The following is a 26,980-nucleotide window of genomic DNA, read 5'->3' as shown; positions in this document are numbered from 1 at the left end:
ACCAGAGCAGAAACCCATGAGTATAAACATCCATGGAAACAAGTGCTGGGGTAGAAAAGCCTAAACCATGATTGATGAATTGCTGATGACTGAGTATGAACAAGTCAGAGAGTTAAAAACTCCTGGTAGCCCAGTCTGAAGGGGCCCCACTGTTTTTTTTTTTTTTGAGTTTTTACCTCTAGGAGCCCTAATAGGTTCTCACAGTAAAGACTGGAGAACAATCTCTTCATGCTTCCAGCATGGAGAGAGGAAAATTAGCTATTTTGAAATATACTGAGAGCATTCTGTTCTGAACAAGCCTTGCCCTCAAGAGAAACTGTTGGACTGGAGCCTAACCTGCTAGGGTTTTACCAGAGCCTAACTGACATGAGGGAAGAGAAATACCCAACTACAGTTTCCTCTAGCTTTCTATGTGGAGGAATGGAAATAACCAACTCTGGTCTTCCTGTTCTGCCGAATAGGGGAAAACTGAGAAGTGTTTAGTGTTTGGTCACAGCCCAGGAGCACAGGCTCACTAACAGACCTGCTCAGAACTAGAGAGCATGTTTCTTCCCCCCACACCTTACCACCACATCACTGAAAGCATGTTATACCAGTTACTTTTACCCAGTAGATCATGACTAGCTTTCAACAAAAAGTTACAAGGCATACTAAAAGGAAAAAAAGACTGAGCTTGAAGAGACAGAGCACCATCAGAACCAGACTCAGATAGCACAAAGAGGCTGGAATTACCAGACCAGGAAGTTAAAACAGTAACTAATATGCTTAGGGATCTAAAAGAAAAAGACAACATGAAAGAATACAGGGGTAATGTAAGCAGAGCTGGAAATTCTAAAGATCAAAAAGAAATGCTGGAAATAAACACAGTAACAGAAATGAAGAATGCCTCTGTGGGCTCTTTAGTAGATGACATAGTTGAGGAAAGAATCACTGAGGTTGAAGATACACGTATGTCAGTAGAAACTTTCCAAATGAAAAACAAAGGAAAAAGGGGAAAACCCCCCAGAATACCCAAGAACTATGGCATTACTACAAAAGGTGTATGTATGTGTAATGGGAATACCAGGAGAAAAGAGTTCTTTCAATATTTGAAAACAATACTTGAGCAACAATGACTAAGAATTTCCCAAATTTAATGTCAGACACCTAATTACAGATCCAGGGAACTCAGAGGTGGTATCTCATTGTGGCTTTGATTAGCATTACTCTAATAGCTAGTGAAGTTGAGAATCTTTTCATATATCTGTGTATCTGTTGGCTATTTGTATGTCTTCTTGGGAGAAGTGTCTGTTTTGGTTCTCTGCCCATTTTTTTAATTGGATTTTTAAAAAATTGTTGAGTTGTATGAGTTCTTTATATATTTTAAACGTTATCCCCTTATTGGAGGTGTCGTTCATAAATATCTTCTCTCATTTGGTTAGTTGCCTCTTTGTTTTGTTGATGGTGTATTTTGCTGTGCAGAGGCTTTTTAGTTTGGTATAGTCACATTCATTTATTTTTGTTTTTACTTCCCTTGTCTTTGAGGTCAAATTCATAAAATCCGCTCAAAGACCAAAGTCCTTAAGTTCAGAACCTATGTTTTCTTCTATGCAATTTATTGTTTCAGGTCTTCTATTTAGATCTTTTATCCATTCTGAATTAATTTTGGTGTATGGTGACAGAAATCTAGTTTCATTCTTTTGCACGTGCTTTCCAATTTTCCCAGTACCATTTATTGAAGAGGCTTTATTTTCTCCACTGTATGCTATTGGCTCCTTTGTCAAAATTATTTGCCGTATATATGTGAGTTTATTTCTGGGTTCTCAATTCTGTTTCATTGGTCTGTATGTCTGTTTTTCTGCCAATACCTTGCTCTTTTGATTATTGTCACTCTGTAGTATAATTTGAAGTCAGGGAGTGTGATACTTCCAGCCTTGTTCTTTTTTTCTCAGGATTGCTTTGGCTAGCTAGGGTCTTATGTGATTCCATACCAATTTCCATACAAAATTCCATAATTTTTTTAAATGTCATTGGGATGTTAATGGGGATTGTATTAAATCTGTATATTGCTTTGTGTAATATGGCCATTTTAATTATGCTAATTCTTCCGATCCATGAACATGGAATATCTTTCCATTTCTTTGTTTCTTCTTTAATTTCTTTGAATAATGTCTTATAGTTTTCAGTGTATAGGTCCTTCACATCCTTTGTTAAGTTTATTCCCAGGTATTTGATTCTTTTTGCTGCAATTGCAAAAGGCATAGGTTTGTTTTTTGTTTTTGGTTTTTTTTTTCATTTTCTGAAATTGCATTGTTATTGTATAGGAACACAATGGATTTTGTACATGGATTTTGTATCCTGCAACTTTACTGTATTTGTTTATTGTTTCTAATAGTTTTTCGTGTGTGTGTGGATTTTTTTTTTTAGGTTTTTCTATATAAAGAATCATGTCATCTGCAAAAAATGGCAATTTAACCTTTTCATTCCCAATTTGGATGCCTTTTAGTTCTTCCTCTAGCCTAATTGCTCTGGCTAAGACTTCCAATTCTATGTTGAATAACAGTGGTGAGAGGGGCATCCTTGTCTTGTTCCTGATCTTAGAGAAAAAGCTTTCAGTTTTTCACCATTAAGTATGATATTAGCTGAGGGTTTGTTATATATGGCCTTTATTATGTTAGGGTACTTTCCTTCCACACCCATTTTATTAAGTGTTTTAATCATAAGTGGATGTTGTATCTTGTAAAATGCTTTTTCTGCATCTATTGATATGATTATATGATTTTTATCCTTTGTTTTGTTTGTGTGATGTATCACATTGATTGATTTGCGTATGTTGAACCATCCTTGTGCCCCTGGGATGAACCCCACTTGATTGTGATGTATTGTTTGATAATCTTGATAAAAGATTGTGGTAATCTTTTTAATGTATTATTGTGTTTGATTTGCTAGTATTTTGTTTAGCATTTTTGCATCTGTATTCGTCAGAGATATTTGTCTGTAGTTTTCCTTTTTGTATGTTATCCTTACCAGGTTTTGGTACCAGGGTAATGTTGGTCTCATAAAATGAGTTAGGAACTATTGTCTCTTCAGTATTTGGGAAGAGTTTGAGAAGGACAGGTATTAAATGATCTTTGAATATTCGGTAGAATTCACTAGTAAAGCCATCTGCTCCTGGACTTTTGCTTTGTGGGAGGTTTTTAATGATTGTTTCAATTTCCTTGGTGTTGATTGGTTTGTTTAAATTTTCTAATTCTTCATGATATAATCTAGGAAGATTATGTGTTTATCAGAATGTGTCCATTCTTCTAGATTATTGAATTGGTGGCATATAGTCTTTCAGAGTGTTCTTGTATTTTTTTTTTTTTTTTTTTGTATTTCTGTGTTATCTGCCTTAACTTCTCTTTCATTTCTGATTTTATTTGTATCTTTTCTCTTGCATCCTTAATGAGTGTAGCCAGGGATTTGTCAGTTCTTTTAATCTTTTCAAAGAACCAGCTCTTTGTTGTACTAAATGCACAATATTTGGTGCTTTTTAGAAGCTCAGTTATTTTATTTAAAACGTTTTTAATATATGAAAGGTCAACGGAAAGATTCCTCTCAGAGACGTCCCAGTCAGTGGACTTGCAAATTATGTCTTGTGGGTGATTCTTAGCATCAGTGTCTAGCACTAATTCTGATTCATTGAAGATGATCAGTAACTAATTTTATGAAATTAAAGCTCTAACATTCATTCCAGTCAAGCATTCTGTTTGCACAGAACAGAAACCTGCTCAAATAGATTGAAGTGAAAAGGGAAAGTATTTCTGTGAGCTCTGGAATCTCATGGAAGCCAAGAACAAAACAAGAGGTCCATCTCAGCCTCACAGTGATGAAGTCTGGACATTGGAGTGCTGGGAAAAACCAAGCCAGCTTCTTTCTCATGTGCCTTTTGGAAGACTACATGTTTCCTTGTATTACTTTCTGTGCATTTGCTAATCTTTTTTTTCTCCACTGATAGAGAGAGAGGTAGAAAGAAATCAGGTTCCTAGTGAGAAAGTTGAGCCAATGCATCAGCCTTGCCCAAAGTCAACTAAGCCCCTGGCTTGAACTGAACTTCATTTACATGAATTAATCTACTTTCTGTTCTATTTTACCAGTTTTAGTTGGGCTTTCTATTACAAAAGGAAGCACCCTGAAGCAGCATCACCCTATTTACCCCCATTGCTCTATTTATCTAAAGTTGCATCAGCTTTAAGACTCTGTGACCCTCTTTCTCTTCAGCTCTTTTTACACCTCCAGTCTGGTCCATATGTCTGATTCAAAATCAACAGATGGGCATGAATCCTGCTTTTAAAGCTCTCCAAAGAAGGCAATTCTCAGTATTCATCTCTAGAAAATTTTAGTACTTAATGACCCTGTTAGGAGGCTTGCCTTACTAAATTCGATTTGCTTGGTTCTCTGAACGTCACCAATGTACCTCTTCTTTGGCAATAACTGCATGTGTATCCTTACATATAATAAATAGTTCAAAACCATTGACTTCCACCCCCTCCTTGGCTGTTCACACAAAAAAGTAATAAATACCTGTTAAAATCCATTAAAGTCATAAGCCCACTTTCATTTTTTAAAATTCTATTTCTCATGCTAATTTATTAGCTATCCTTTAAGATGGACTGATCTTAAGATCTATGTGCATCTATCTGAGGAAAATTCACATAAATAGAGGAGAAAGGGTTGCCAAACAAATGTTCCCAATGAATATTGAGCACCTATTAAATGCCAAACACCATGTTATGTATTCTCCATGTATTTGCTCATTTAATTTTCATTTGGGAGTGTGCATGAGTTGAGTACAAGTGTTTTCCCCATTTCCATATAGGAAACAGGTCCAGAAATTAATACAGTTACTAAATGACAGAAGCAGGACCAGAACCCAGGCTTATCTTACTCCAAAGTCCAATCTCCTAATGATTTCACTCTAATGACTTCCTGGCCTTGGCAGACAGGCAGACAGGGGTCCCTTTAGGAAGGAAGAGCTTGTGCTTGTGTCATTAACTAAGGAGAATGGAAAAAAGAAATAATGTATTTGTGATAGCCAGACTACTACCTCTTAATCTCTCTCTCTCTCTCTCTCTCTCTCTCTCTCTCTCTCTCTCTCTCTCTCTCTCTCTCTCTCTCTGTGTTTTATGTTTCAGGCACCGTGTCGCCTTGGTTTCTTTGAGTAAATGTGAAGGGTGATTCACCTTACCTAATTAGACTAATGGAACGTTAGTTTAAGAGTTATTAATGTTGGTGACAAATATCTCCTTTACACTCAAGGGCCAGGGACTCTGGCTCACCTGTTATGCCTGAGAACAAATAGCAACCACTCACCACCATAACCACTTCAAGCTTCGTTTTTCCTTATATTCCTGGACAAAGCAGGGACGCTGATTGACCTGGATGCAGGGGAAAGAGCACTCATTGGTAACAACTGACCGGGAGGACTGCAGGAGATAATGGTAAGGTTCGCGTGTGTGCACATCCCTCAACAGTCACATTTGGGTGCAAACAAATATGTCCTGCAGAGTTGGGCAGCAGCAAAGAGCCAGCTGGGAGCCCACCCTCTCTTGGCATCCTGAAGGCAGAGATGATCCTGGTACAGACTGCTATCTTCTTGGTTTTGGCCAGAGACCCTCACAGAGACAGAAAACACCTGGCTAAATCTTTTGGCCGGGACGGATGGACTAGCACTTTAGATAAAGAGATGAAGGAGGGGCAGGACTTCTCGCTTGTTTTTGTGAGTATAGCAGGATGGATCTGTCAGTCAGCAACGAAACCCGGAAGGTGGTAAGTAAGGCCGTTCCTTATGACAACACTCTTGGAATTGATGCTTTTTTTTTCAGTGTCCATTCGTCTTCAGTAACAATGTGATTCTAAAGGGCTCCAGCGCAAGTATAAGAAAGGGGAAGAATTAAATAATAGTTCAGAGGGAGCAATGTATTTTTCCCAAGTGACTGCCCCCCGCCCACCTCTGTGTCAGCAATACAGTGACTTGACAGATGTTTGTAGTTTACGGCAGCGCTTGGTTCCAGCTGTGTGCGCGGCATGACAGCAGTGAGAACATTGTGTTCCCCACCTGCTCACCACGTTCAGGCGGGTGAGAGTGTGTGTTTAAGTCCTGCATATGTGCGTGGGTGTGGCCTGTGTGTGTGTCTGAACTGCTTGGGAGGGTTGTATCACAGCCTAGGAGTCCAAGCTAATGGGGCACATGATTTTTTTCTTAGCTTTTTTCAATTTAAAAAAGCTATTAATGGCGTCTGTACCTAGTTCTCTGCTCCCTTTAGACAGAGTCAAGTTGTATTTGGTAAACTGTTGCATGACAGTTTAATTACAGATGTAATTCCAGGACAGATTATTTAGCTTAAGTAGCTTTCATTTATGGGTAAATTGTCTAGCTGATAGTTGTAAATAGAGTATATCCCACGGCTTACATACTCCTTTTAGGAAAAAATACATCAGTAGAGACATAGAGATAGAGAGAGAGAGAAAATGAGAGAACTCTATACCTATATCCCTGAGCTAGTTAAAATTCCTCAACTAAACCTAAATTTGGAATGAAGTGGTAGCCACCTTAACCACCTTCTCCCGGGCCTCTGTTCTCTTGGGTAACTTAATCATAAAGTGTCCATTCATTCACCAGTTCTTTCATTCATTCATCACACAAACGTTTGTCAAGTATCTATGCCAGTGCATCTTATATTTTGGTATTTATTAAATTACTCAGGTATTTGTTAAAAATACAAGTAAATGCCCAAGTCCTACCCTAGTCCTGCTGAATCTCCAAGGGGTAGGTTCCAGGAATTTGATTTTTACAAAGCCTATTTTAGGTATGCTCTGGGGATACAAAGGTGGCCAGGAAAGTCCTTCCCCTTACCAGACCATCATACAAGTGAACAAGTGAGCTAGTGCAATAAGGCTTCACCCAAGCTATGGAAGAAATATGTACAGGCATGCAAGAGAGTGAGCGGCTGCTTCTCCAAGGTGAGGCCAGCAATTCTGAGGTTGCACAACCGGTTAGTGTAGTGCTTGCTCTGCAGCAGGTTGGCCACTGGGAAAGGTTCAGTCTTGTGTGACGTATGCCTGATGCTTCCTCCAACACAGTAGGCGTCAGATGTGGAATGAAAGAACATGTCTTGTTCTGTACGGTCCTGCACTAGTAGCCATGATGGACGGGAGCACAGGACATAGGATCTGCCAGCTCGTCAACACTCTTGTTTCTGATGACTCTCTTGCAGGTTCCCCTTTGTCAGTGTGGCAGAGGGCAGAGATCCACAGAAAAGGAGTTAGAAATCTTGCTGGGCTTATAATCAGGAAACATGGGGTCCAGATCCGACCCTGCTACTTATTAGCTGGACAATCTACTTAGCCTCTCAGTCTTGTTTTCCCTAATATGTAGCAATAATATCTACATTTTAGGGTTTTTTGGGGGATAATATAAAACATTTGGTACATAAACTGTTCAGCATTGTGCCTGACGGGATCAGTGCTAATACATAGCATTTATGTGTGTTAATAGTAGAAATAATAATGGATCCCTATTTGTGAGCCCAGAGTTGACTTTTCCTCAGGCTATGAAAGCCATCCTCTGTACTTAAGTGGCACTCAGCTGTTTATTCTGCCCAGATCCCTGGAGGGCTATGACACCCTCCTAGCTGTCCTGCTGTCCCACCAGGCTAGTGATTCTCCATCTGGGGCCCATTCTTCAGAGATCAGGTTGGCTTGATCGAAATCCTTAGGTCATTTAGACCCCCTCCCCGCCCCCATCAGATGCTTGCTCATTACTCCTGCCCCCCACTGAAATTTATTGTTTAGGGCAGTGAGTCTTAAGCAATGTGCATATTAGCATCTCCCAAGGAGCTTTGTTAAAATACACAAGCTGCATCCGACCACGGACTTGATGAATCATAATTACCCTGGTGGAGCATTGGTAAGTGTATTTTTCCTTTTCAGGCAATGCTGATATGCAGGCCTGGTTAAGAATTACTGTCTTCATGGATGTCTCTCTGTTCAACTCTGTCCCATTTGGCTAGCACAGCACTAAATCTTCTAGCAAAAAATAATGGTTTCCAGTAGCTTTTCAAAGCTCAGAGATACTGACCCTTTGTGTCAAACTAAAGAGGCAGAGCCTTTCGTGATGAGGGACATGTGACAAGAGGACGAACTGCAATATAAAGGTGCTCTGTGTATATCCTTGGACCTGATGCATACTCAGTACATAACGAACGACAGCAGTTAGTAGTAGTAGTACTACTAGTAGTAGTTTTGTATTGGCCTCGCAGATCCTAATTCCTTGAAAGGTCTATTTCCATTTTAGGAGAAAAGATTCCAAACCTAGGAATTAAGAAACCAACGTACTGTTTAGGAAGGATTTAGAAAATGTGACAAGAGGTGTCATACACAGGCTAACAGTGAAATTTCAAGAAAGAAAAGCATTGTGGCCCTGTGTTCATTCCCCCCTTTGCTCCTGAAATGCGAAAAGGAGGAGATGGGCAGCAATGGCCTCCCTAGGTCCTGTGAACAGCACGATGAACCCCAGATTGCCACCGGCTTTGGTTTTTGTCTCTTTCAGCATTCACAATTGACATTTGGGGCTCCTGGCTGCTGTGCAAAGATGAGTATAACCACATTTCCAACTGAGCCTAGTGTAATGTCTCTGCCCCTGCCAAGAGACTCAGACCTGAGATCTGAGTAGAAGATGGGAAATGATGGACTTAGTCGACGAAGGGAATTCTGCCTTCTCTAGAATCTCCAGAAAAGGGGATTTGGGAGGCTCCTCAGAATTAAGCCTGGAAGGGAAGTTCACCCAACTGATGCAAAGAGTGGGAGATAAAGGTACTATAGTCAAATGAGACATCTGCAATATACTTTGAAAAGTACTTTAGATAGACTTCATGACTGCATCAAAAGTAGCAGCATCAACAACTATCATCTGCTGGGGTTCAAGAGGATACTCAATGTCCTGAATTTAGTCCTGAGCCTGCAACCTGCTGGGCAGAGGCAATCTGTTCAATCCTTGGAACTTCCAGCTGAGCTGACTACATAAGGTATTTGGTATAATGGGTCCTTACATAAGGCAACTTTTCTTTAGGTGCAATTGCTTTCCTACTGACGGTTTCTATCCTCCTGGGCCTTACCCTCAAACTGCCTGCTGCCTGTTTGAACAGGGCAGATAGCACAATACAAGCTGGTACTCTAGCAACTGTTAAAATCTATTGTAGGACATATAGCACGGAGAGAAAAACTAGCCATTCACTTCACTCTATGCTATTCATATCAGAGAGAACACGGAAAATACTCTCTCGGCCAGCATCCTCCCCTTAACTAAAAGATGGTGTGTGTGCATCCGAAATGGGGGTGGGGTGAAGAATGGAGTCTGGCTTTCCAACAGCAACAAAGTTACAATGGTTCATAGCACTCCACAGCTGCAAGGCAGGGTCAAGGCCTTTTGGATCTGTGGAATGGGTGGACTGTGCTGGTCCAGCGTGGGGGCCAGTCCTGGGCTCTGACGCCTGCAGAGTCTTTCCGATGTGACTTTATTATATGAACCCCCACTGCTGCCGGGGGTAGGCACACAGAGGGGAGTGTATGCTTTAGGAAGATTTCTACAACATGACAGTGCAATTTAAAATCTGGGTTCTCCTTTTCTGAGCTAGGACCCAAACTCGTCCTGAGACAGGCGAAGGCGCTTTAGGCAAACGACTGCAGGAGCTGGAGAAGGCTCCCGGTGCTGGCGGGGAGCTTCCCAGCCGTGACCACGAGCCGCCAGCAGGTGTCAGTGCATCCTCGCTTTGTCGCGGCGCAAGGCCTCCGCCTCCAGGACCCCTCCCCACCGAGGCCTAAGGAGGCGCGGTCCAGACCTCTGGCCGCTCCGGTCCCGGAGACAGCTCTGCGGCTGGCACAACACGTGGTCACCCTCCTCTGAGCGGAGCTCTGAACTCTGGCGGGGGACACTCCGCAGGAGGCGCTTCCCGTTCCGCCCCAGGGGGTCAATCTGAACCTGCGTCTTCCTGTCTCGCCAGAACTCCACTCTCCCCGGCGGCCAGCAGCACTTGCGGACGAGGGCGGCCCAGCCCCGGGCAGGGTTGCTCCGGATGCGAACCTTACGGGTGGATGCTTCTCCAGATTCATATCAGGGGTCTCCAACCCCCTTTCCTCCCAGGACTCAGCTCGATGGTGGCACTCCCGGGTGCCTGCGGCTTTCTGCTTTGCGGGCCCGTAGCTGCTCGTCCAATTCCCAGCAGGGGCCGCTTCCCACTCCCGGGACACGCTCTTTAAACCCCGCGCTCAAGGCACCCGCCTTTCTAAAGGGCACGTCCCGGCAGGGAGGCAGGCAGTGCTCCCCTGAGTCCCTCGCGGGGCGCGGGCGCTGGACCCGCAGAGGGGAGGTGCAAGGGGCGGGGGAGGGTCGGCTTCCCACGTGGGGGCTGACGCCGGCTGCTCGGCAACGCCGGCTTGATCCCGGGGCTATAAAACCGGTCCACGGTGAGCGCGGCGGAGCAGCGGCAGCTCCGGCTTCAGTGCAGACGGCCAGCAGCCGGCGCGTTGCCGCCCGGCCACCCCCAGCACCTGCTCCCCTCAGCCCTGCACTCCTGCCCCAACTCACGCTGCCCTGGGACCCTAGCCTGTCCGGTTGCGCTCAGCGCCCTCAGAGCACCGGGCCGACGCCCAAGAGACCCTCTGACTCGGCCAGGGCTCCTGGAGGGCCGATCGCCCACCCGCCCCGGCCCGCTTAAGGACGGGGGCGCCTTCATGCGGCCCCCACACCCTTCACCCCGCCGCAGCCACCGCCTCGGAGCTCCGCGCGCCGCGCCCCAGCCTCAGCAGGGCACGCAACTTTGGAAGTCCCGCCGCGCTCCGAGAGGCGGCAGAGTCCGCTGCTCAGCCCCAGCCCAGTCCCCGCCGGCCCCGCCGCGTCTGGGGGAAGCAGGAGAGCTGGGAATCGCTTCGGGGATGTAAGGAGACAGACATAGGAACCCAAGCCCGCAACAGCACCCCTCCGCTGCCCCCCGGGGTGGGGGCGGGCCCCGCACACGGTAAGACCTCTTGCTTTCGCTCAAGCTCAAGAGTCAAGATATAGATAGATGATAGATAAGATAGATAGATAGTTTTAAATTTCCTGTTATCCCTCCAAGTCATGAGGCCAGCGATGATATTTGTTCTCTCTTCTTGAAGAATAGATCTTTTTCCCCATCGGCCCTACCTATTTTCTCCCGCCGCTTAGAAATAAAACTTGGCTGTGTTTAGGAGCGGAGAGCGAGAGCGCGCCCACTCCCAGCGTCCGAAGCGCAGGCTAGGCGCCGTTCGTGGGAGGCCGGCTCATGGGCCGCTAGCTGCCCCTCAGCTCCGCCCGGCCTCCTTGCGGCCCCCTCCCCATGTGAAGCGCAGCGGGGCGAGCCGGGCGCGGGAGGAAGAGGAGGACCCACGGGCTCCGGGCCGGAAGGCAGCTGGCAGCAGGCCCAGGCGAGCGGGCACCCGCGTTCATGTTCCGCCAGGAGCAGCCGCTGGCCGAGGGCAGCTTCGTGCCCATGGGCTCCCTGCAGCCGGACGCGGGCAACGCGAGCTGGAATGGGACCGAGGAGCCGGGGGGCGGTGCCCAGGCCACCCCCTACTCCCTGCAGGTGACGCTGACGCTCGTGTGCCTGGCCGGCCTGCTCATGCTGCTCACCGTGTTTGGCAACGTGCTGGTCATCATCGCCGTGTTCACAAGCCGTGCGCTCAAGGCGCCCCAGAACCTCTTCCTGGTTTCTTTGGCCTCGGCCGACATCCTGGTGGCCACGCTCGTCATCCCTTTCTCGTTGGCCAACGAGGTCATGGGCTACTGGTACTTTGGCAAGGCGTGGTGCGAGATCTACCTGGCGCTCGACGTGCTCTTCTGCACCTCGTCCATCGTGCACCTGTGCGCCATCAGCCTGGATCGCTACTGGTCCATCACGCAGGCCATCGAATACAACCTGAAGCGCACGCCACGCCGCATCAAGGCTATCATCGTCACCGTGTGGGTCATCTCCGCCGTCATCTCCTTCCCGCCGCTCATCTCCATCGAGAAGAAGGGCGGCAGCGGCGGCCAGCAGCAGGCCGAGCCGCGCTGCGAGATCAACGACCAGAAGTGGTACGTCATCTCGTCGTGCATCGGCTCCTTCTTCGCGCCCTGCCTCATCATGATCCTGGTCTATGTGCGTATCTACCAGATCGCCAAACGCCGCACCCGCGTGCCTCCTAGCCGCCGGGGCCCGGACGCAGTGCCGCCGGGGGGCGCCCAGCGCAGGCCCAATGGCCTGGGCCCCGAGCGCGGCGTGGGCCCCGTGGGAGCCGAGGCAGAACCGCTGCCCGCCCAGCTCAACGGTGCCCCTGGGGAGCCCACGCCGGCTGGGCCGCGCGACGCGGACGCACTGGACCTGGAAGAGAGCTCGTCGTCCGAGCACGCCGAGCGGCCTCCCGGGACCCGCAAGTCTGAGCGCGGCCCCCGGGCCAAGGGCAAGGCCCGGGCGAGCCAGGTGAAGCCGGGGGACAGCCTGCCACGGCGCGGGCCTGGGGCGGCAGGGCCCGGGGCGCCGGCGGCTGGGTCCGGGGAGGAGCGCGGCGGGGGCGCCAAGGCGTCGCGCTGGCGCGGGCGGCAGAACCGCGAAAAGCGCTTCACGTTCGTGCTGGCCGTGGTCATCGGCGTGTTCGTGGTGTGCTGGTTTCCTTTCTTCTTCACCTACACGCTCACGGCCGTCGGCTGCTCCGTGCCGCGCACACTCTTCAAGTTCTTCTTCTGGTTCGGCTACTGCAACAGCTCGCTGAACCCGGTCATTTACACCATCTTCAACCACGACTTCCGCCGCGCCTTCAAGAAGATCCTCTGCCGCGGGGACAGGAAGCGGATCGTGTGAGCGCACAGTCCGCGACCCCCACCTCCCCGTGGACAGACTCGTGTGAACTGCAGGCAGCTGGGATCGAGGGGCGCTTCTACGCAGTCCCAGCACTCTGAACCCCGGAGCCTGCCTACTCTGCGTTTCCTGGATGGAGGGTTGCTCGGCGGCCTCCTTGGCTCATCTGCTCTTCCCGACCAGGAAAAGTACTGACTGGGAGGGCTACACGCCCCCCGATTGTTAGGACCGCTCCTGACTCCTAGCGATCTTCCTTGGGCCGCCCCTAATCAGTATTGTTATTTTCACTTCCCCTAAGTCCAGAGCAGTTCAGAGCAAGTGCTGGACCCCGGGGGTATGGCTCACGAAGGGTTAACAGATGGGGGTTACCCAGTCTTGGCTAATTGCTCTCCCCCTCCCCCAACTCTATTTTTAAACAAAGCTCAGGGCAGCCCAGCCCACCCTCTCATCCCCCACTGTAAATATACACTATTTTTGATAGTACATGCGGGGTGGGGGTGGGGTCCCTAATGTTGCTTGGCTTTTGCAGTCAGAATCCTGTCTGTTGGAGATGCCCTGGAAGTAGACACGTCTGTCGGGTTCAGGCCAAGTCCCTCTGCAGTGCGAGCCCTTTTTTAGTGTTACTTACCTCCCTCTGTGTCCTTTTCAACAGCAACTGGTGACTGATCCTTTGGGCCTAGACCTGCTTTGAGATTTCCTGAGGGGGAAAAGATTTGTCCTTTTTTTTTTTCCCCTGTGCCTAACAGCATAATTGCCTTTTCCTATGTAAATATTGCAATGATGGACCAAGACAGAAGTAAATGAACCCTTCTGCCTTGCATCAGCCCCGTGTATAAAGCCATTATCCCCGGATGCACACTTGCCCCAGTAACTCCTTTTAAAACCGTCTCTTCCTGGTGTCCTCTCCCTCTTTTTCTCTGGGGCCACTGCTTGAAGAATACGTATGTTTCTATTTTGTATGTATGTGTGCCCCTCCATCCCCCAAAGTGCTGACTGAGGGGGAAATCTTTTAGCTGCTGTTTCTAGACACAGAGGAGTGGAAATTATGTGGAAGAGGCAAACCTGATACAATTTGCCCAAGGTAAACAGTTTGAAAAGACAAATGGGCCTGCCAGACTGTACAGTTCCTGCCCCAAGAGCTCTGAGGTATCAAAGTGTTGTCTTTCCCGCCTCGCTCTGTTTTTCTGGTTGAGATCATGTCATTGATGAATTCCCAAAGTCAACGGAGGAGGGAGGAGACCTTCATGTTTACATCCGAGTTTCTACATGTTTTAGACTCTTTAAGGCCTGCACTCTTATTTCACTGAAGAAAAATTAATGTCAGCACATGTTGCTAATGACAGTGGATTTTTTTTAAATAAAAAGTTTACAGATCAAATGTGAAATAAATATGAAATAAATGGTCCTGTCTGTTATTTGAGTTTCCAAAAGCTTTAAGACTGGGAACATCTGGCTATACACATGTTCTTTAAATTAAAAAGAAATACATGTACATGATAAAACATCTTTAAAAGTTCAAGCAATAACAAAGCTACCATTCACCAAGTGTTTCTTATATGCTGAACACTATGGTGAGCCTGTTAATGGTTCTGCTTCATTTAATCTTCCCCCAAACCCTATAAGATATGGACTATTAATATAGTACGGACCCATTTTACAGGTGAAGAAACTGAGTCTCAAAGAGCAAGTGATTTGCTCAAGGTTAACAAGTGGTAGAAATGCATTGTATCCAGCTTTATCTGGTTGCATGGTCTATACTCTTAACCCCAGAGTCTTGCCAGAGCCACATCATTACCACTTTGCAGAATGCTACCAGCAGTGAGGTCCCTACACAAAGTGTGCTGTATACGCAAAGTGTGGAATAGATCCTAAGTATATAGATACGCACAGAATATGTACATACTGCAAAGTGTCTATATGCCCTAAAGTGTGTAAAACTCAAGGTGTGTATATTCCCCTAAAGTGTGGTTATATACACAAATTGTGGAATATACTCCAAAATGTGTATCACACCTTAAAATGTGGTAACATACAACATGTGGTGTGTAGCCTGTGGGGTAGTATATACAGAGAGTGCAGTATAAACATCTAAATAGAACCATGTATTTATGACTTAGTGGCTTGAATCGTCTCTGGCCAAAGGCACGGATCCTCCCTGTTGCATTTCTGTAATACCGAGTTCCACCCTGCTGTCTAGGAGGGCTTGAGATCCTCACACGACGGACGGTTATGGTTATGGTACTTTGAAGCAGGAAGAGCCCTTCGAGAGCCAGGAATCCAACCTTTCTTCTTCCAGGAGGCATGACTTGCTCAGGGTCCCACAGCTCTGGGTAACAGGGCTCTGGACCCATACTGCCTCGTTCAGCTGGGAAGCAGCTGATCGATGTGAGCAGTTCCGTGCATGTGTATAACTACACACAACACTGATGAAGGAGAGCTCTTCAAGGAGGAGCTGGGTCTGAGGCCTAGTCACAAGCCACAGGCCATGGTTTGGGGAAGGATGGACTTTATAGGGCCAGCCACTTATAATATGTGCAGGCCAGCTCTGGATGCTCCCAGGAGCAGGTCCTCAGAGCACCCTCTGAGCAGCACTTGTCTTCCTTGATTTCTTTGGTGGGGGTCAGGGTGTGTGTGCAGGGGTGGGAGGGTAGAAAGCCCTGAGAAGTCATCTGGGTTCTGAGGGGCCTGGGAGAGGCAAGACCTTGGTTCCGAGAGGGTTTTGTAGAGGTGGAGATGAGTTCGCCGTCGCCTGGCCATCTGAGCCTGCAGACAGGAGGATGGGCTGGTCCTCAGCTCTTGCCTGGGGGCTTCGTACACCATGGCCTGTGCAGCCGAGTCTGGCTGCCTGGTCTGGTGCTGCGCCCTGTTCCCCACCCCACTCCAACCTCTCAGTCACTCCCACTCAAGGCACCCATCGCCCCAAAGGCAAACAGTGCCAGACAATAGGCTAGCCTGGCAGGACCCCAGGAACCAGACTGTGGTGTGTCCCAGACACAGGGGCAGATACAAACACTGCTCACTGTTGACTCTTCTGCTCTGTCTGTGGGTCATCGTTTGTTTTGCCTTCACCCCCAAAGGCCCTGCTCCTTTGGGAAAAGGGGAAAGTGTGGGCAATGGTGCTATGGGGGGCAAGCCTCTGGTATCCCCACCATCCATTCCAGCAGCAGAGAAGCCTCAGAGATGGAGGGGGCCTGAGAAAGTTGGGGAGAAAGGGCTGGAGTTCACAGGGGGCATCACTTCATTGCGGAGGCTCAAGCAACAGTCTGCAAAGGTCTCAGGTGGGGAGGGGAATTGAGGGGGAGGAGTGGTCCACATGGGGGTCTTAGCCCAAAGATCAGGAGGTGAGACTGTCCGTTACCACACAACTTCCTGTTCACATCTGATCCCGATTATCTGGGCCAAGAGGATCTGTCTTCATGGAGGCATCTCTTATTTTACGTGACGTGGGTTGGGGTATCAACAGCTGCTGGCTTTTGGGTCTGAAGTGTGTCTTGCCAGATTCAGTCCCGCCAAGTGCCTTGAGTTGGGGGGCGGGGCAGTGTTTCACTTGAGCCTGGATGCAAGACTCTGTTCAATTTCTTCTGTGCTATAGGGCTGGAAGAGAAAATGATGAAAAAGGAGCTCAGGCTTTCCCCTCCTTATGATTCTATAATTGAATCAGCGTTTCAGAGCCAGAAGTTTCCACACACATCCTCCACTCCCAGATTGTGCTGTTCAGTCCCTGAAAAGCCGACTGGTCAGGTGGCATCCCCGGGTCCCTGGGGCCCACTGCTCCCCTGACTCTGTCTGATGCCATCAACATCCAACAGGAATTCTGTTTTGCTGTTGGATCTGGTGAGTTATTGATCAACCCCAGAGGAGCCCTCTGTGCCTGCCCTGTGCTCTGGAAGCATTCAGGTTGCCTGGGGAGACAGGACGTGCCCGTGTGAAGCATAGCCATCCAACAACGACCGTGTGTGGGGGGTGCAGTGAAGGCCGAGTGCCCACTGAGAGTGGACGGGGGAGAGGCCACTATGGTTGGGAGCTCAGGGAGTAGGGTGGGGGCTGGGGTGCCAGGACGTGAGCTGAGGGAGGAGGGGCAGGGAAGCCAGCTCTGGTTCCAGCAGCTGAGCCCTGTGAAAGCATTGCCAGGCCTATCAGGCCTCAGCTTTATTTCTCCAACCTGATCCCTGGAGATGACTTGGTGAGCTCCTGTCCCCACTTGAGGACACCCCTCCGGAAGCCTGCCTTCCTGACTCAAGTAGCGTAGCAGGATCCGGGGACCCAGGCCCCTGCCCTTGTCAGAGCCCGCGCTGCCCTGGGCCCTGCCAGCCCCCACAGTGGGCCTGGGAGTCTGGTGAGCGGGAACGGGCACCTTCCTCAGCAGAGGGAGGACACATGCAGTCACCAAGCACAACCACAAACACCAGTGTTTGTTTTGAAAATAGTATTGATTTCTTTGAGTACCAGAAATCCTGGAGTTTAGAGTTAAATACAAAGGAGGGAACCGGGCCTGTTGGAAAGAGCGTGGACCTGGGCATTAGGAAGTCTGGGTTCTAGTTTCGGCCTTGCCTTTTGCCAGGGGTATGACCTTGGGCAAAGTCCTTTCTAAGCCCTCATTTCTTCATTTATAACATGAGAACGTCTGGTCTAGGTCAGTGGTATTTAAGTGTGTCCCGTACAGTTCATTTAACACAAACTCAATCTCAATCTCTCTCTCTCTCTCTCTCTCTCTCACGTATTTGTCATCTATCTGTCTGCCTGTCTATCTACATCGTCTATCTGATGAAATGCTGGGTTAGGCGACCTGTAACAGGTGCCTTCTCTTCAGGACTTCTCAGAGCCTTGAACTTGCCAGTGTGGGTTGTGCTTCTGAGAGGGGGTGGATATGGTGAGCGATGTTTCTCCGTGGACGGCAGACTTTCATTTTTATAGAGCATCAAAGTGACACATGTTTTCTGGAACACTTATTGGGTCATGCTGGACTTTTCTCCTGCTCGGTTTTGAGGTTCTATGAAATGCCAGCTCTGTTCTCTCCTTTTGTCCCTCCCTCAGGTGAAGCACACTGGGCAGGGGCCAAGCTGTACGTTCTTCTTGGGCACAACTGGTCTAAGAGTCATTGGCCTCACGAAGGCCTGAGGTTGTGTTGGGGCTGCTGTGAGTATGGCCAGACTGCACACACACAGACATACAGACACACAGGGACACAGCCAGACACATGTACACCGCCCCCTTGCTAGCTGGTGAGTCAGGTGAGACACAGCCCCAGAAAGCCGTGGGGCTGGCTCTTGGCCAAAGTTGTCTCGGCTGTCCTTACGTCTGTGGCTCTGGCCCAGTGAAGACACCAAGAAGCAGGCGGACGCTGCGTTGCCAGCAGTGATGCGAGTGGGGCCTGGGGGGAGTGTCGGGGACCTGCCCGGGTCCATGGCTGTTCTTGTCCCCTGGGCCACTAAGAGTTCTGCTGCTCCTTACTCAGCACCCCTTAGCCTTCCTTCTCAGTAGATACACACCTTAAGGATTCTCTCTTATGCTCTGGCCCCAGAGGAGGTACTGAGAGTTTTAATAAATGGTAAATTCTTTCCTCCCTCCTTTCCTTCTTTCCTTCTTTCTTTCCTCTCTCCCTCCCTCTTTTCCTTCTTTCTTTCCTTCCTTCCTTCCTTTTTTCCTTCCTTTCTTCCTTCCTTCCTTCCTTCCTTTTTTGAGCTGTCCCCAAATGAATATCACTGATACTGCACTATTTGTGCTGGGGGTGGAGTGGTAAACAATGTAGTGAGGACCTTCACCCCACAGACCTTCTTCTTTTGTGAGGAGACAGCTATTAAGTTGGCACCAGGGGATGGTAAGCAGGTTGATGAAGGTGGTACAGTGGGTGACAGGGACTCACTGTGGGGGCGCCTGGCTTGGGCTAAGGCATCAGAGGACGGTCACTGGGCAAGTGACAGCTGGCGGAGAGCTGAGGGGTGGGCACGAATAGGTCTGGCAAAGAGACTGGGGTGGGAGGTGGAGCATGATATGTTCATGCAACCAAGTAAAGTCCGCTTTGGTCAGACTGTGTGGCCTGAGAGGCGGAAAGGAGAGTGGAGAGGCTGAGAGGGGACGGGGCCAGATCCTGCAGCCACTGGGAAAAATTTATCTTGAGGGCAATGGGAGCCACTGGGGGATTTTTAGGCAGAGGATGAACAGGGTCAGATTTTTTTTGTTTGGAAAATCATTCTGGCTGCCGAGTGGAGACTGATGGGGTGGGGTGTGCTGAGAACAGTAATCCAGATGAGAGTGACCTGACTAGGGTGCTGACATGAACTCACGGAAGCCCAGGGCTCCTGCCTCCCCCAAAGCCACCCAAAGGCACTGCCAGTCTCTGTACAGACCCAGACTTGGGGATTTCAGAGGTGTCCTTGCTTGCAGAATACTGTACACCGCCACCCTCACCCTCTGTGAATTTTCATCTTTAGAGAGTAGTTCCTGGGCTCAGAGATCATGCTGACATGCTGACAACTCAGCCAGCCTTGGTGGCATGTAGAACTAACGGACCGTGGGACCTGGTCTGACTTTTCCGATTTCCAAACCTCCGCTGCCTTATCGACACAAGAGGTCAGAGAGGATGAGAGGCGACCACAGGGAACAAGCGGCTGTGTACGCCACTGAGCTGCCCACAGCCTCGCTGACAATGCAGGGGTGAAGGAGAGCTTGCAGGCTGGCAGCGCCCCATGGATTCTGCTTGGGATCCGAAGATCTGATAAGCCCCGAATCTGGCACTTGCCTTGCTTCCTCCTAGTCCAGGCTTGCCCAGGCCCCTCGAGGAGAAAAGCCCTCTGCAAGGAGATCAGGAAACCTGTGACTTGACACCTGTCTGCTCCACCTGTCACAAGGAGCTCTCAGCAGCAGGCTAGGCCTTTTCCTATGACTCTCCATACACGCTTGGTTGCTTGAAATGCAATCCCTACACTTTCAACACTTGCTGGTTTGCGAGGGAGCTGTTTCTCTCAGGAGTTCCCAGAGAGGGTGTCCACGTCTCAGAGGGAATGGCTGGTGTTCCTGAGAAGGGCACGTTGAAGTTAAGACTTGGGAGCCAGAAGACCTGATTATAATCTCAGTTCCATCACACGGCTTTGATTTTAAGCTTGAACAGCTGATCTCGCCTCAGTCTCCCCACCTGTAACTTGGAGATTAGGGTTCCCAGTGTTTTGGTGAGGAACCCAGGCCGGTGTTTGGCATCAGGCAGACAGCCAGTACTGCTAATCTCTTCCACCCCAGGTTGGGAACTGAAGGCTTGTTTTTGCTGGTGAAGCTGCTGTGGGCAGAGCCGGGCTGGGCTGGCTAGTTTGATCAGCGCCAGCACCACACCCTCACAACCCGTGTTGTAGAGTGATTTGTGACGGGGATTTGACCTATTAGACTCTTCACTTTCTCTCTTTCCAGCCTGATGAAAGAAAGACCTTGTGTTTTTCAACAGAGCCAAAGTGTGGGACTGGACGAACGCCAAGTTCCACGCAGGACCCATGATGACTGCGATGGTTTCCAGTGAAGCAGCCCTGAAACCGAGACGTCCTGATGCCCAGGTCAGTGCTCTTCGTGAGCTTGTTGCACCCCGGGCTGGTCTTAGTGTTGTTTCTGACTCCGGAACTCTGCCCAAGCTGTTCTCCTACGCGTGGAGTGCCACACGGCGCATCCTCGGCTGCCTTGCAAAATCACACCCAAACTTTAAAGCCAAGCTACACTACAACACATTTTTATTTTAATAGTGGAAAGAACCTGGGGTTTGGCATCAATTATTCCAGGGCTTAAACCTTGGGTCTGACTCCCTGTCAACTTCCCTTCCTGTCCCCGAAGGTGGCAAATGCCCCATGGGGGTGTTTGAGGAGGGACACCGCCCTGCTGCGGTGAGAGGGCTGCTCACCAGCTTGTCCCCTGCCCAGCCCATCCTCCCAGGCTCTCGGGAGGGTCTTTCCACCACTCATTCTTCTTGCTCAAATGGTTTGGGGCCTAGACCAGTGTCTTCACCAACTCTACTGTGCCCACTTCGTGGGGGGCGGGGGGTGGCATCTTTTAATCAGAAGAGTTTCGGATGTAAACCAAGCGGAAAACATGAGAAATGCAGATGTTTTGCTTTGGGAAAGATTTCTCCCCTTTCAGCCATGCTTAGCCCACAAGTTCTCCCAAGGGATTTAGCACCTGGATCAGAGGAGTTTGGATTTCGGTGTTAGACTGACATGGGCTCACACTGTGGCTCCATTTCTGTCTGTCTATGTGACTTTGGACTATTTGTTGCTTTTCCTAGAGCCTCAATATCAATTCAAAAATGGGTAAAATGTTACCTTTTCCCCACAGTCTCAAGGCTACATGGTTATCCTATTTTATCCCTGACAGTGTGAGTTCCACAAAGGGAGGAACTTTTTTTCCTGCCGAGTCTCAGGCAACCCACAGTAGGTACCCAATAAACATTTGTCAGATGAATGAGAGCATGATGTTAATGGGATGGAATACATCCAAGTCAGACATGGTCGTTGAGAACCACGTGAAAACACGGGAGGAGGAGTGTGAAAATGAATACATAGTGTCAAGTGTGAAAAGGAAAGTATAAACAGGCACAGACACTGTGACAACGCTCCCCACAAGTGCGTGCCCATTGTAGGACAGAGGGGATTCCGTTCTTGAAGAACAGGGGGTGTGCTGTCTGTCATGGGGAGTCCCCTTTCCTAAAGATATTTAAGCAGAGGTTAATTTGGTAAAAGGGCTTCTTCTCTGGGCTAGGGTTGAATCAACAGAGATCTACAGGTCTCTTCATCTCCAAGAGCTGTGGTTCTGCTATGCTTTGGTGCCTCAATAGACTTGAGAATGAAGGCAGGTGTGCCAGGGTAAGCGGACAGACCTAAGGCCATCAAAGTTCCCAGGGGCCTGAGATGAACACCGGCTAGAGGATCATGGAAGGATCCGTGGAGAGAATACCTTTGTGCAGGACCTTGAGGGTATAGAGTGTGTGTGTGATTTATACATGTATGTATATATCATGTGTATGGCATATCTCATATACATAGCCTATGTCATATATCTGGTATATCTATATATCTGCATCCATATCTCCTATCTCGTAAGGCAGTGAAATGAGTGCTTGGGGATACGGGAAAGAGTTTCAGCTTTTAAACCCAGAGAGATGGTGTATTAGGGTTTTCCAGAGAAACAGAACCAACAGGATGTGTGTATATCTATGTATCTATCTATGTATATCTATTTATCTGTCTATCTATCATCATATCACATATCTATCTTCTATCATATATCTATGATATATCTATCTTCTGTCATCTATTTATCATCTATCTTTCCAGATTTATTTCATGTGACTGTGGAGGCTGCCAATTCCAAAGTCTGCAGTGTAGGCCGTCAGGCTGGAGGCCCAGGGAAGAGCTGCAGTTTGAGTCCAAAGGTGGTCTGCTGGTAGAATTCCTTCTTCTTTCTGTTAAGGCCTTCTACTGATTGGATGAGACCCATCCACGTCATGGAGGGCAATCTGCTTTATTCAAAGTCCTACTGATTTAAATATGAATCTTCTCTTAAAAAACACCTTCACAGAAGCCGCTTACATAATGTTCGACCAACTATCTGGGTACTGTAAGTCAGCCACGCTGATACATAAAAGTAACCGTCACAGATGGGTTTCAAACAGAACCCGGATCTAGCAGTTTGTACTCGGGACTGTGGAGTTGGTGCGGCAGGTGTTCCTGTGCAAGCTTTCAGGCCATACACAAAAGATGGTCTCAGCTCGTTAAGACTGGCCCTGACTCCATAGGGAAGGAGCAGGAGGTCAGAGCTAATCAGCTCATATAGTTCAGTGGTCACAGTCACATTCCTGGTGGCCCTTTGTGTGTGCAGCTGTAGACACCAGCTGTATTTTGCTTTCTGGGTGACTCAACTCCTGCGTGCCACTCTCCATGGTGACTACAAGAGGACAGCCTCAACGTCAGGCTCACTGTGGGGCTGTTTATAGCCACTTCTGCTGGGATTTTTGTCGTGTGGCCTGGACCTGGCAGGGGCTGGGTCTCCTTGTCATCACTCTCCTGCATTGTCAAGCAGCTCTGGCATGTCCTCACTGTTCCTAGGATCAATCCCAACCTCTCGCCTCACTCACTTGCTCCTGTCATGTCTCATTCTTGGCTGTCCTGGGGAACCAATGTGGTTACTCATTCTCTCGATTGGAATTTGTTTTGTTTTGGATTTGGCACGTGCTCTTGTCTTCTGGGTCTTGGCTCCTCTTCATAACGATGATGATGACACTTTTCAGTCGGAGTGGTGCCCATGCTGGTCTCAGCAGCACGTGGGGGACATCTTGGTCCTGCCTCTGACCCAGTGCCTGTGATGATGACCCTACTGTGACGATGACAGGAATGACTCACTCTGCTGACCTCAGCTTTGCAGATGAAGTTTGCACACTTCTCACGAGGGCAGGTCCATGGGAGCAAAGCTGAAGGAGGCAGTAGATCCGGGGTGCTCTTTACTGGGTTCTGCCTCCAAGCTCTTCATGGGATTGGACTCCTCGTTTGACTTTCTGCATATCCCTCTTTCCCACAGCTCCCCAGAATCTCCCCTGAACTGGGGCAGAGGGAACAGAGGTGGTGGCTTCTATCTGTAGCTCATCAAGGTCGTGTGTATGATGGAGTCCGTGAGCGAAAATTGATCCGTATGTAACGGGTCTTGTGGTGAACGTTGAGGTTTGCTTCCCCTACTTCCATTTCCTCTTCTGGCCATAGGGCGCCCCCCTGCGGCCCCCAATCTATGTTTAAGCACTTCTCTCTCACCACCCTCGCCCATGTGTCCCTGAGCTAAGCCCAGATCTGTAACATACCCCCTCCATGAGCACAGTGATTGGGTCATGGTTTTAGTCCCCTCAGGATGCGGCAACAGATTATGATACGACAGCCCCCAGGCTGTCAGAAACAACCTTCCAGGAAATGGGCTCAGAGGTTGTTGAAATGTGTAGATATTTTTGTGTGTTGAGTTTTTGGGATATTCTTCTTTGATCTAGTTGGCAAAATGAAACAATACGAGCTGAGAGCGTGGGCCACGCAGGCTTCCAGCTTCCTGTAATTACATTCTGCCTCTTTTCACATCCCTATAGACATTTAGCCTTCAAAACTGTGCAGCAGCAGGAGTCCTATAAGTGCCAGTAATGCCTGTATAGCGGCTGTGCGTGAGGGTGGGTCCAGTAAGAAGGAAGGAGAATTATGGTCGAGGTATGTTCCTTGGGGTCAGCATACCTGTACTCCTTCTAAGCTGCGTGATTCCAGGAAGAGAGGCGTGTCCGGGGGCCACATTTCTCTTGTCTTTCCAAGACTAACTGGGCTGTTACCAACTCCTCAAATTCCTCCATGTTTATTTTTGACTTGCCATATTATTTAATTTTGGGGGGAGGTGCTGAGTTTATGTAAGCCTTTCCTCTCTCTCTAACTAGCCTGAAACTTCTGAGTGGGCCAAGACTGTGCCTTACCCCTCTACAAACCAACCTCTGCTACTCCCTACCTGGCGTCTAGCATGGATCCCTGTGTAGGTAGGGTGTTTGGTATGGTCTTGTTGATCCTGGAACCTATGCTGTCATGAGAGAGGTGGGTAGCCAGTGGGTGTGAGGGAAGAGTCTACGGGAAGAAGTTAGGTGTGGACAGGGAGGTGTGGGTGAGGTGGTTAGAGGAGTGAGGAAGTGGCCAGTGAAAGAAGGAGGCTAAAGCCCTGCTCCGTTGTCCAATCTGAGTTCATGTGCTCCATTGGCTGGACTGAGCCCTCGATAGAGTGAGCCTGAATTCATGGCTTGAAATGGAGAAGTGGAAGAAAAAGCAACCATAGCCACTTAAATAAGGTGAATATTGACCTGCTGGTCTGGAGTCCTTCCCCTGGGCCTGCCCTGTCAGGTGGTCTGTGTTCTGACCCATGAGGTGTGAGTGACGTGGAAGGGTTAGTGGCCAAAGAGCTATGGGCAGAGGGCTTGCACTTGTCTTTCCTGGGCAGAGAGCATGGAGGTCATTTGGGGTTGGTCCCTGATCCTTCACTGTCTGCAGCCTTCTTCTAAGGATCTCATGGACACAGGGATTTTGAAGCTTCCAGCCCTGTTCCCAAAGCAGATGCACTGAAATGAGCCTACCTACTATCTCCACCCTTGGATGACTGCTGCCCCCTCCCTGGGAGACACCCTTCACGCATAGGCCCCACACGCTGGCACTGTGCTCAGTTGTTAACCAAGGAAGAATAACCCTGCCCCTTCCATTCCAACCTGAGATGGTCTGGGGGTCTTGTGGATGCTGGATCCCAGACTCAGCTGTGAGGGTGGCGGGGGTGGGGGGGAAGAGAGATAGAGAGAGAGAGAGAGAGAGAGAGAGAGAGAGAGAGAGAGAGAGAGAAACAGAGACAGCGAGAGAGGCTGATTTAAGACTGAACAGGAACAGGAGACAGAGGGCAGAAACCAGTGGAAAGTCACAGAAAGCACTTCCTTTCTCTCCGCAGCCCTGGCCTCAGCCCTGCAGATGAAGACTGTCCTGGGTACAATGAGGTTGGGGTGGGAGTGAAGTACAGAGGGCCGAGGCCTGTGCAGGCACTTCTCGCAGTGAGCAATGTGTTTTCAGGAGAGGATACCCACGAGCAACAACTCCTCCTTGGTTACCACATGAGTGGAAGTAAATAGGCAGCTGGGCCTGGCTTCTGAGCTGAGCCCCTGGGGCCATGCAGGGGCCCTGATCCTCCCACTTACTATCTCTATGACTTAGACACATCTTCTCATCTTTCACTGCCTCAACTTCATCATCTGTAAAATGGGTATCCTACCACCACCTCCACAGGTAAGTCAAATGAGACTACGGTGAGGCAGCACTTTGAAAACTGTAATGTTCCTGCTATAGTGATGATGGACATGGCAGAGACAGCACAGGAACCCCCCACTGCAGTGCTTCGGGTCTGTAGAGGGGTGGAAATGGGCAGGAAAGGCCGCTCTGAGGAAGACAGTTTGGTCCCCACCAGAGTCTGGATCTTTGTCCTTTTTGCATTGGGCCATAAGAAGCTAGGAGCTCAGAGCGCCTTGGGGTGGTGAGTGTAGATGGCTGAAATGAATGGAAAATAGGCGGAGAGACCATGTCCCTCATTGCTTCTGATTTAACCCTTCACTTATCCCCTGTGGCAAGAACTACAGGGACCCTTGGATCTTCAAGCGCGATATTTTTATGGAGGTGATGTTTGGGGACTGAGGACGAAAACCAACCCTCTGGCATTGTCTCAGCCTTGGCCATCCCTAAAAATACGATGTGATGTGGCCAATGACACAGCACAACAAGCCTGGCTCGGCATGACCTAATATAGCCTGGCATTCAAGCCTGAACCAGCGCGGAAGTGGGGATTGTAATTGAAAACACAAGATGTCTCTCTGATGGGATGGCAGGCAGCCTGCTGCTCCCTCTATGGGGCCAAACCCTAGAGACTCTCCTGGATTTACCCTGCAGCCTCTTATTCACCCTCTGGCTAGTGGGTTGGCATCGAGTTGACCACTAGCCCAATTAATTCTTGTGGGGAAGAACAGGTGGGCTCGGTGCCACCATGGTCATAAATTCCATCACCCCAACTTTTTGGAGAGCGGCACAGACCAAAGTCCCCTGTCCCCCGGCCCTGTGGACACCCCAGCTGGCCTGGTTTTGGCCCTACATGGAATCTCTGAGAACTACTGGCCCGGCCCTCCCACCTCAAACTGTGGATTGAAGCCAACCTCCAGCGTGGGAACGTCATGGCAATACCAACGGCTTGTTCCTCCTCTTCCTCCCTCGTTCTGCATAGACCTGGTCTGGTGGGTTAGCTGCGAAGCAGGAGGACTCGGGTGCTGCTCTGTGATGACTTGTGACTCAGGTTTGGGCAGGAGGAGCAGGCAGAACATGGGAGGGGAGAAGCAAGGCTGAGAGTGATGCACTCTCCCGTTTATTTGCCTGAAGACTTTCTGGCTTGGGCACTGAAAGTGGGAAATCCCAGGAAACCTCTCCGTCTTGTGACAGGATGATTGGTCACTCAAGTGTATCAACCCTCCCAAACCTGCTTGTCATGGGGGCTCAGTGTGCTCTCTGGACTGGTGTCCCAGGAGACTCACCCAAGGTCGCAGGGCAGAGGGAAAACCT

At 49.0% G+C, this 26,980-nt stretch overlaps 2 protein-coding genes across 6 annotated transcripts; both read left to right on the top strand.

The window, feature by feature from the left end:
* The first annotated feature begins 5,355 nt into the window (after window positions 1–5,355).
* Window positions 5,356–20,393, top strand: LOC117036333 (serine/arginine repetitive matrix protein 1-like). 5 transcript variants are annotated; one of them, XR_004425352.1, is made up of 3 exons: window positions 5,701–5,787; window positions 8,570–11,033; window positions 20,302–20,393. XR_004425352.1 is itself a non-coding variant. In XM_033131155.1 (3 exons), exon 3 carries the CDS (start codon window positions 10,092–10,094, stop codon window positions 10,731–10,733), a length of 642 nt encoding a protein of 213 aa, XP_032987046.1. In that variant the 5' UTR covers window positions 5,701–5,787; window positions 8,570–9,044; window positions 9,654–10,091; the 3' UTR covers window positions 10,734–11,240. The 5 variants fall into 5 exon arrangements, 4 of the variants coding, with proteins under 4 accessions (XP_032987048.1, XP_032987047.1, XP_032987046.1 ...); XM_033131155.1 differs by lacking the exon at window positions 20,302–20,393 and having other exon boundaries at window positions 8,570–9,044; window positions 9,654–11,240; XM_033131157.1 differs by lacking the exons at window positions 5,701–5,787; window positions 20,302–20,393 and adding an exon at window positions 5,356–5,459 and having other exon boundaries at window positions 8,570–11,240.
* On the top strand, window positions 11,342–14,254 carry ADRA2A (adrenoceptor alpha 2A). Its single transcript, XM_033131153.1, has one exon. The coding sequence runs from the start codon at window positions 11,481–11,483 to the stop codon at window positions 12,870–12,872; it is 1,392 nt and encodes a 463-aa protein (XP_032987044.1). The 5' UTR covers window positions 11,342–11,480; the 3' UTR covers window positions 12,873–14,254.
* Window positions 20,394–26,980: the final 6,587 nt, after the last annotated feature.

Source organism: Rhinolophus ferrumequinum, chromosome 16 (assembly GCF_004115265.2).
Source record: "Rhinolophus ferrumequinum isolate MPI-CBG mRhiFer1 chromosome 16, mRhiFer1_v1.p, whole genome shotgun sequence".
In the NCBI taxonomy this organism is placed as follows: domain Eukaryota; kingdom Metazoa; phylum Chordata; class Mammalia; order Chiroptera; family Rhinolophidae; genus Rhinolophus; species Rhinolophus ferrumequinum.
The sequence above is the reverse complement of the archived record's forward strand: the minus strand, read 5'-3'. Positions and strand labels throughout refer to the sequence as shown.